This window comes from Phaenicophaeus curvirostris, chromosome 1, assembly GCF_032191515.1.
Source record: "Phaenicophaeus curvirostris isolate KB17595 chromosome 1, BPBGC_Pcur_1.0, whole genome shotgun sequence".
Lineage (NCBI taxonomy): Eukaryota > Metazoa > Chordata > Aves > Cuculiformes > Cuculidae > Phaenicophaeus > Phaenicophaeus curvirostris.
The window spans coordinates 117,881,876-117,892,155 of NC_091392.1; the positions used below are offsets into that span (position 1 = coordinate 117,881,876).

The 10,280-nt window shown below is 36.5% G+C and overlaps 1 protein-coding gene across 1 annotated transcript in view; it reads left to right on the top strand.

Annotated features, from left to right (window-relative positions):
- TRAPPC10 (trafficking protein particle complex subunit 10) overlaps window positions 1–9,644 on the top strand; it is a 44,549-nt gene extending 34,905 nt beyond the window's left edge. The window contains exons 16-23 of the mRNA XM_069872685.1: window positions 714–872; window positions 1,985–2,214; window positions 3,451–3,551; window positions 3,999–4,125; window positions 4,948–5,118; window positions 6,387–6,564; window positions 6,959–7,153; window positions 7,928–9,644. Coding sequence (XP_069728786.1) covers window positions 714–872; window positions 1,985–2,214; window positions 3,451–3,551; window positions 3,999–4,125; window positions 4,948–5,118; window positions 6,387–6,564; window positions 6,959–7,153; window positions 7,928–8,166 — 1,400 coding nt within the window. The 3' untranslated portion in view covers window positions 8,167–9,644. The remainder of the gene's footprint in view (window positions 1–713; window positions 873–1,984; window positions 2,215–3,450; window positions 3,552–3,998; window positions 4,126–4,947; window positions 5,119–6,386; window positions 6,565–6,958; window positions 7,154–7,927) is intronic.
- The last annotated feature ends 636 nt before the right edge of the window (window positions 9,645–10,280 follow it).

A 10,280-nucleotide genomic window follows, 5' to 3' on the forward strand; every position in this document is an offset into this window, starting at 1 on the left:
GGGATTCTGTGCTAGCAGTGATAACAAACTTAATAAAATCTAATACTGAATACGTCCATTCTTTTTATTAATAACTGAACATTACTTGTTTTAGAGTTTGATTATTAAAGTTTGTAAGTGGAAGTTAATAGTGATTTTGTTTTTGGGCTATTAGTTGAGGAATTAATATGCATTTAGTGCTGTCATTCCAGTTACAGGGGTTGCAGTCTGTGCCAAAGGAAGAACAGGCATATTGGGCATTAATCAGATTAGCTACCCATATGAAACTGTTGAGTCTGTGTGTGTACTGGCATTCTTGTTATCTTGATAATGTAAATATGGCACGTAGGTATGACTAGTGTTGTAAGTGCAAAAATATAAAGCTGCCTGCAACCTAGAGAACTTAACAAAAAGCTTAGTAAATTCTTAGGAATTATTGTGTTTCATTGAAGTCTTTGCTGCCAGATTTACATGATATGTGAGCCAGGAACATCATCTAAGCCATCCAGTGAACAATGGTTTTGGTCAGTCAATTTGAAACACCCGATTTCTCCACACCGATGTATCCAAGCTGGGTTTAATGTAGTGAATAGCACCAAGCCCTGGCACTTCTAAGTCGCCTTAACATGTGTGACAAGTTGTCTGGGAATATTGCTAACAAGCCTTAGCAGGGCGTTGTGACCTTCAGCTGAGGAGTATTGGAATCTCTTCACAATTTCTGCTTTCTTTTCCAGATAGTCTTTTGGCTGGCATTCCCCAGAAGGTAAAATTCACAGTGACTACTGGTCACTACACCATGAAGAATGGGGATACTTTGCAGCTCAGTAATGCAGATGCCATGCCTATTCTATACCATCCGGAGAGCAAGGCAGTCATCTACTCTAACACTAGGGGTAAGCAATGAAGTTAAAATTAATAATCTTTAAATGGCTGAAAAAAACCAGTAATCCTGATGCAAACCTGTACTTGCAGTATTAAGAACACTGGTGCTGTCTTTTTCAGTAGTCTTTACTAAGAACAATTCTAGGGACTTCAATGCAAGGAGGATCTTAAACTTTCACCTTCAAAGTAGTAGTATAAACTTTTCAGCAAACATGTAGCTGGCCAACTTTTACTTTCATTAATGAAATTCGGCAGGCATGGTGAAGCTGCTGCTGAGGTGGGTATCTCTAATGATTTCCAAGTGAATCATGATGATCTTTTATTACTTTGTGGGCTCTATTTTAACTAGACCATTTTTATTGTGAAGTAGTTGTAAGTGGGTTTTTACGTAGTGTTTTATGTAAATGGAGTGTTTTCTTTGGCTGGGGTTTCATTTGAACAGATGATATCCAATTTCTTCTTTTTCCAAGCATAAGTACTGTATAGTCTCCTCGGTTGCTACAACACAAGCAACTTATATGTAGATGGAAAGAACAGTCTGAACAGACTTGATGAAATTAAGATTAAAGTACACAGAGGCACCCTGAGTGTAGTATTTTGTAGAGAGATTGTAATGGTTACCCAGAATTCTGATGCATGTGTGTTCAATAAGTTGCAAGTTTGCATTAAGTGAAATTAGGAGAACAGGGAGGTGTAGGACATTGTAAGAACTTCAGTAGCTGTCATATGAAGGTCTAAAGTAGCTCTTCAGCTAATTTCAAGCTTGTTATCAAATTGTTCTCTTTTTTTTTTGAATGTTGGAAGAGACTGTTAGATGGAACGTGATGGCTCCCTTCCTGCAGTTTAAGAAAGAGTTTTACTATTGGGTAGTTGTAAACAGCAGTGGTATTTAAGATGTGTGGATTGTAGTTCATTTGAAGAGGTTACTGTGGACTTATATAACATGGTTTCTTGTTGCTTGTTTTGCAGACATGGAAATGGCATGGCACCATGTATTTTTTTATGATGCGTAACTTTTAAAGCTAGTTTCATTGTGTAGTTACAGATAAAAGTGAAAATTGGGAAGGGATGGATGAGTTTTTAAATCTACTTTCCTCCCCCTCCCCCTTCTACATGACTGCAGAAAAGATCTCAGAGTCATCATTGAGAATTCAGTCTTCAGAAAAAATCACAAGCATCAGTTTGCCAGTGGCTCCTGCATATCATTTGATTGAATTTGAACTAGAAGTCATGTATTTGCCATCAGCCACAGAATCTGTAGCGGAGAAAGAAACTACCACAAATAAAGAAGTTCACAGAAAAAACAAAGAGAAGCAGAAACAGGACAACTGCATGGCTACTGTTGACCAAAAAGTAAGATGTTAAGATGTAATTTAATGTTTTTATTATGAAATCTGTTTGATCACAGGAGCAGGCACCTCACAAAATACAAATGGTAGTGACGGGGGGGAACAACCTGATTGTGTTGAACTTACTTTACCTTAAAAGATATGCATGCAAAAATCACAGCACATGTTATAAACGTATAGAGCATTAGTATAAGCGGAAATATACACTGTGTTTACTCTATTGCCAACTGTTCCCCTGGCTAGCAATCCGAGTTTCAGTGTTCTAACACTCAGTTGATAACGGATGAAGGATACTCATGTATTTGTAAAAGGTGGCATGGTGGTCTTTAAATTCTCCCTTCTGACTCATAGGAAAGATATTTTGTCCCCTTGCAGAGATTCTGTATGCTGCGTTGAGGTACTGTAGTGCTTCAAGCTATCATGTTATTTAGTTGGAGGTAACTTTTCCTCTTAATTTCATTATGAAGCTTGAATAAAATAAGTAGTATGGGAAGAAGCTCTTCAGCTGACAGCAAAAGGGTCTTGAAAACATCAGCTTTTACATTGTTACTCCTTGTTAACAGTAACCAAGTGTGCTGCTGTGTATCCTTGTGTGTGAAAAGTTGGTTAAAATGGAATAGGTGTAGACCAGCATTGCTAAAATGTGATGTGGCAAAAGATTTCTTTTTTCCCCTCTCTCCATATAAAGATACGTCGTTAAATATATATGCTTTAGAATTGGAAGAATGGCAGCATTCACTTCAGGAGTAAATCTCCAGCTAAGTGTACTGCTTCAAGTTAAAGCAAATATACATTAGATAAGCTTTAAAAATATTTTGAGCTCATATTTAATATATTAAAGTGTTATAAAAGCATTCAGTAATACATTTTATAGCAATTTATTTGACATTGACTTTTTACCAGATTATTGTGTTAAGATGCTATTGGTATTGCTAGTGTCCTTTTATCTTTTCTTTATTTCTTTCCTTTATTTCCAGTCTTTGAAATTGGGACTGTCAGTCTGTCTGGGAAAGCTTCTTCAAGATTTCATATCCTGCTGATGGGAAAACAGAAACCTAATATTACATCAGATTAGTTTTTGAGATACTGATTTTTTTTTTGATTGTTTTCTTCTTCCCCTTCTGGATGCATTAGATGCAGCCACTTGCCGAGAGAAGCTCATTGTAGAAATGAGAAGAAAAGCAAAATCATTATGCCCAAGACCATTATGAATAAGAATTTTGTTTCCTTTTTCCTTTAGGTAACCATTGATTGTCCTTGGTCGATTTACTCTACTATTATTGCATTAACATTCTGCATACCTTTTAATGCCAAGCATTCCTTATTGTCAGCTGGCAAACGGTAATGTAGTCATTAAGTATTTATTGTTTGTTTCTTCTTAGAAAATATGGAGCTGGAGTTTCCCAAATAATATCTATAGCAGCCTTTCTTTTTTTCTTTTTAAATCTCACTTTTGTTATCATACACAGCTTCCTACTGAAGCTTGTGTGTTTCTTCTAGTGTTCTTTCAAAACAATAAAACAAATTTGTGGTTTCAGCTATTTTGGAAATGAAATAAACCAAGACTAGCCTATTTCTGTGTAGTTGCTTGGTTTTGTTTAATATGAAAGAGGACGTTTTAGAGCCTTGTTTCTACAGATTCATAAGTATTGAGGAAAAAAATGAAAGAAACAAATACACCTGCCATTCTGGTTTTGCTTGTGCTGCGCTCTTTAAAAAATACTTTAGACATGCACTCTTTTAATATAACTGCTCAACTTTTGTTGAAGAAACTGTCGTGTTTTTCAGGAAGTATGTGCAAGTCTGTGTACAGAATTTGTCAGATCTCTGTTTCCAGCTTTCAGACAACAGCCTAAAAAATTCTGCTGACTGTTCAGACTTGCAACTGGTACCTCTGAACCCTGAATCTCAACAGGTAAATATTGACCTGATGTCTTATGAGGTTGTTGACAGGACAGCTAGATATACGTTCTTGTTAGGGAAATTATTAGCATTTCTGCACATAGTCTTTGTAGTAAGGCAGATAGCTGATGTTAGCTCAGACCTTTGTAGCCCTTTGATGCTTAAAGATGCTTTAGAAGGCATTTACACCCATAGATCTCAGATTAAATTCTAAAACTTGCAAAGATTATTTGATGAATTTTCAAACTTGTCCATTTGCCTCATGCAAAGCATTACATACCTGCTTGAACAACAGCTGTACAAATGAAATATCCCTTATGTCACAGTTAATGTTTAATTTGTTCAGCTGCTGGTTTGTCATTAGGTTTTAGGAAAAAAAATCAGATGGAGATTGTTTTTTCAATTGAATATAGCTGTAAACTAGTTAACCTGCAAAACAGTCCCCTTGAATTTTCTTTCAGCCTTGTCCTACCATGATATTAAATTGGTCATTCTTGGTGCCTAGGAAAAGTGTGTAAAAACATTGTTAATATCTTTATTAAATTTGACTTTTAAATAAAATATTTTCCGTTTGTACTTGAGTGTGTAGTGTTCCCTTCCAAAACATTGATTCTGACAGTGAAATGTTTCCCTCCTTTAATTAGATGTGCATTGTTAAAAAAATACACTATCGGTTATTTTGGTTGCATATTTTCCCTACTGATTTATTTAACACTAAGCAGAAAATGTGTTTTTATGAACTATATTAATGGCAGAATAGACAAACATATGTATGTGCATTTCCACTTCTGTTTCAGAGGAAGGAAGGAACTAATACTATAACGTTCTTTTTCAGGTCATATACAGTAAGCAATCAGTATTCTTTGTATGGGAACTGAAGTGGACAAAAGAGCTTCCTCTCTCCTTGCAGTGCCTGTTTTCAGTCAGCTTTTGTCCAGCTACCTCTGAAGAACAGTCTTTTACCCTGAAGCCGTTCACTTATGAATTCCAAGTGGAAAATTTTTTTGTAAGTACTCTTCTTAGTGTAGCATATGTTAACCAAACATAGTTTCCTAATACATGGAAAGGGAAAGTTAAGAAATGTATTAGAAAACGTCTGCTTGCATACTTAACTACCTAGAAATATTGGAAAGCCAATTTGTTGAAGAACAGAACTGAAGCCTGATATGATATAGTGAAAAAACATTCTTGCTACTGGAAAGGGGCAGTGGTGGGGTGAACATAACACTGGAGCAAGTGTCCTTAATTTTGTTTTGGGGTTTTTTTTTTCTGTGTTTTTGCCTTCCTGGGATTGTGCTGTGGAGACTGTGCTTAGATTACTGATCTGCTGTTCCCCTGCTGCCTTAAGACTGTGCTTTCCAAAGCAAATTGCAGTTGCCAAAGTAATGTTTGCTATTGAAAGCATTTGAGTTGTTTCTTGTAGTGCTTGAGATAAGTTCCTCTAATGAAATATTTAGGGTTTTCTAAGCCATTATCATAAAAGTTTCTTCTTCCCCTTTACGGACAACCGTTTTATTCCTTTGATCAGCTAGGAAGCTTATAGGCTAGATATAGGTTCCTGTTCAAGGAATTCTATCAATCTCATTTCTAAACTCAGTCTTGTGTTACCCTTTTTCATGCTTGGGTAGCACCATGAGAAGACTCATACTTTGTTAAATCCTTTTGTCTGTTTTCAATGTTGCTGTGTTTTCTACCTGCTTGTTGCAAACTGACATGGAGTAGTATTTTAAGAATTTTTTTACCTACTGGCACATAACTAGCATTTGTTGGCACCTGTAGCAGCATTTTCTGGAGTTCTTAAACAGAACTAACTGTGTTAAACAGTGTATGTGTGTTTGATAGAAATATAATTTTGTACTATTTAAAATTTAGATGTTTGATAATGCGGACACCATTATTCTGGGGACTGATGGTAAAAGTGATGAAATAGTTCTCCTATAATAATCAGAATTTGAGGGACGTGTCTGGAATTGAGGAGCCAGGAAACTAATAAAATTTTTTTTAAGTAGTAGTAAGATGGCATGCTCACTGCTAGTATAAAAAATGCAATAAATCAAATTTGGTTTGATTACTTTCCAAACTGAGCAAGGTAATAAAGTGAACATAACTTATAACTGAATCTTGCATTAAAAAGATTTAATAGGATGTGGATGTCAAATGTATGTTAAATGTCTGATATGTGTGTCAAATGTTTATGCTGTATCGATTGTCCAATTCAAACACAAGTAAAATGCCACTTTTTTCTTGATAACAGCACTGTTTTCTTCCTGACAGACATTGTATCATGTGAAAACTGAAATTTTTCCACCGTTGGGGGCAGAGTATTGTAAAACAGGCTCACTCTGCTCTTTAGAGGTGTCAATCACCCGACTTGTTGATCTCTCAGAGGTTGACAGAGATGAAGCATTAACAGAATCAGATGGGTATTGTACAACAAAGCTTATGTATGAAGGTAAGAATGTCTTTCTTAAGCATAGTGACAAAATTCCCCAGTAGTTTTGTCTTGATAATGACATCTGCCAGATCTTCTATGGCATTTGTTTTGCATTGCTCAGTAATGCAGTTTTCATTTTGCTAGACTGAGAATATTTTATTTTTTCCTCGTTAATCTGTCTTCAAGTGGAATGTAAATGCTGTTCATTACTGGATGGATACTTGCTTGAGGCTCATCTATGGTTTCTTTTGTGTAGGTCTGTTTTCTTACCTTGTGCAGCTCTTCACACATGAATGCTGATGGGCTTTTAGGCGTTGCTAAAATACTGATTTTAAAAGTGTTCCAAAACTGTACTGAGGCTTCTTCATTTTTCAGAAAAGATATTTATAGTGTTTGCTCTTTATTCTTGCAGTTGTTGACAACAGTAGTAACTGGGCAGTCTGTGGAAAAAGTTCTGGAATGATATCTATGCCTGTAGCAGCTCGAGCAACTCACAAAGTCCACATGGAAGTGATGCCACTGTTTGCTGGATATCTACCTTTTCCTGATGTCAAATTGTTTAAATACCTCCCTCACCATTCTGCTCACTCCATGCAACTCGATGCTGGTAAAGCTGTCTTGACTACATGGCTACTTACAAAAATGATTCTGCTTCTCCTGTGTCCTTGTGTAAAGAGAAAAGCAAGGCGAGGGAGTATATTGGCCAAATACTCATAGATGGTTTTGTTACTTACCTTCACTTGGGGTCCCGATTTGAACTGTACAAATCTTGCTCTAGAGGAGGAAAAAAATTGCATGTGTTGTTTTCTTATATATCCTTTAAAGATCATTGTGTAAACTAGTTGTCACTAGATTCATAATCAAGTGAAAACTATTTGCTAACCCTCTAATCCTGCAGTTTCATTGTCTGTAAACTGCACATCTGCTGTGTCTTCATTAGCTTTGCATTTTTTTCCCAGTTTTTAAAAGGATTAAGTATGAAATAAAAACTGCTTAAAAATGTGGCATATAAAGCAAATTAGGATTACCACAGCCACCTAGAGTATTTATCTGTACTGTTGGGTAGTCCTAGAGCTGTAGTGAGAATTCACTCGTACAAGCAACTTGCCGTTTGTCAGCAGAGCTCCAGGAACTGCCAGTATGCACCCTTCTAGCCTGTGACAAATGTGAGGTAATGCTACCTAAATTCTCCTTAGAAACCATTATCATTCACTCTGTTATATCTGCTGCTGGCCAAAACTGTGCACAGATTGTTACCTCAGCAGAGATGATCAGTAGCTGTTAACATGCGGTAAGTTGACTGTACATCTGGGCTCTGAAGTAGTTTTTAAATTGTTCAATCACTCCATGGACTAAAACTGTGGGTTTTTGTTTTAAACAGATAGCTGGATTGAAAATGATAACCTATCTGTGGACAAGAACATGGATGATCAAGCTGACAGTAGCAGCATAAGGAGCAGAGGTAGCTTGCATTCTGCTGCTAGTGGGGAACACAAAGGTTTGCCGATGCCCCGTCTGCAATCCTTTTCATCTGGTCAGGTCTTCAACTGCAGCACGGGTATGCAAATACTTGTCATTCCCAGCAAGGATGACCATGTTCTGGAAGTCAATATCACGTGACAACTTGGTATGGAAACAAGGAAAACAAAACCCGTTAGAAACTGGATATGAAAGCACTTTAAAGGATTATGACCTGATTAGTCTTCGTTGTAACATTCTAACTCTAAGGAGACCTATGGCACTCAACATGTACCAGCCATGGAAGCACCAGACAATTGTATCAATTTAAATGTACAGTGAAGCTTGTGTCAGCTAGTTTATATTGCCACTTTAGTATGTTTTGTGTAAGCTGTGGGGGTTATCTCCCTTTGGTCACATCTTGCATCACAACACAGGGCAACAAAAAACAAAAAAATCCAAATATTTGGACCACTTTATTTTTGTCTGGCAGCTGAAAGATTTGTTTCATGCTTCCTACATATTTTAGCATTTAGGGTTGGATGATATAATTATCCAAAGCTTGGATTTTTATATAATAATTTACAGTCTTTTCCACACGTGCCAGAAACACAGCAAAGCATACAACAGCACATTCACTGGTGTAGTAGTTGCTTTTCTGTTTTTTTTTTTTTTTTGTTTGTCTGTTGCATCATCATTAATTCCTTCCATTGCAGTTTTGTATTAAACTTCCATCGATTGCGTACTTAGATGCATGGAAGAGCTACTGCTATAAACAACCTTAACTGAACAAAATTCCTTAATTTTTTGAGGCTTTCTCCTTCACAGAGTAGACACTGTGATGTCACATATTATTTGGGGGTGGGGGTTGGGTCATTCTCTTGCATAGTTCTTACCAAAGAAAAATACTGATAGAATTTAATAATAAATTATTTGGCTCATTGAGTTCCCAGATTAATTTCTTTTATTACCATTTCTAAGTGGCTTGGTTTGCTGTCCCCAATTTTTAAATTGGGGCAAAAATTTCAGTATGATGTGATACTTGAACAGTCAACCTTTCATCATAAAGGCTTAGTGTAATTATTACTGATTAGAGGCCAGACTTCCGCATTCATGATGGAAGAAAGAGGTTGGTTTGATATAGGAAAGCTTGCAGATGTAGAATAATTGTGAAGCAAAGTTAAAACATGTAACTTAAAGAATTTCATTATTTATATCTGAAATGTAAATACAAAAAAATGTAAAAAAAAAAAAGTGTAATTTTTGTGAATGTTGCAAATCCACCTGTGACTGGAAAAATTACAACTTCTAATGTCCTGCTTCTGATATTGAAACGTGTGCATTTAAATGTGAGAATGACCTTTTCTGCTTGCAGATCTGTAATGGTGCGTTGTCACAGACTCCACAGAGGAAAACTGTCCCATATCGAATACTTGTCAGTAAAGCTAAAGCGAGGAACTGCTCATTAGACAAGTTCATTGTTCTTTATTTTTTTCTAAACTCAGGTTCTGCTGAATTATTAAGGGGAAGGGGAAAACAAGCTCTCTTTCCAAAAAGAATCGCTATTAAATTGAAAAATGAATAGGCACTCTGCACTGGTCTAAACAATTTTTAAATTATTGTTATTTTTTATTTAAAAACCCCAATATTCCTAAATAGATGTATAAAGTAGACCCGGTAGCTGAAAATGTTCTTGTTACGCATCTTCTTTCTGTGAAGGAATGCCCTTTCTCTGTGGAAATCATCCCATTTTATTCTGGATAAAACCCAAAGCATCATTTAGTATGAGTGACTGCTGGGATTCTTTGACTGGAAAAGGTAACAAGTTTAGTGATTCTGACATTGCAGGTATTACGATTAATTCCATTTTCATGGTTTGCTATTAAATCATTTTTCACATCGTTCTGTAAAATACTGTTAGACTAAACACATTGTACTAAGATTGATTAATGAAATTGTAAGCATTACAGTTCTAAATATACATGTTTTAAAAAGAAATCACTTTCTCTACTGCTCTGTGACTTCTCCCATTCCTTTTGTTTGAAGGAGCGACCGTTTCGTGTTTCAGTTAAACCTCCTAACAGATGTTTTCTGAGCAGATTTAGGGCAGCGCTGTAAGACCTCAAGGCTCACCTCGCCCAACCCGTAGTTTCAGTGAGATGGCCCAGCACCCTGAGCAAGCTGAGCCTTTAAAGGGTGCAGTTCAGGGGAATCCACCGCGTCCCCGGGGAGGTTAGGCCAACGTTTAGCCTTTCTCCTGGTGACACAACACGAAC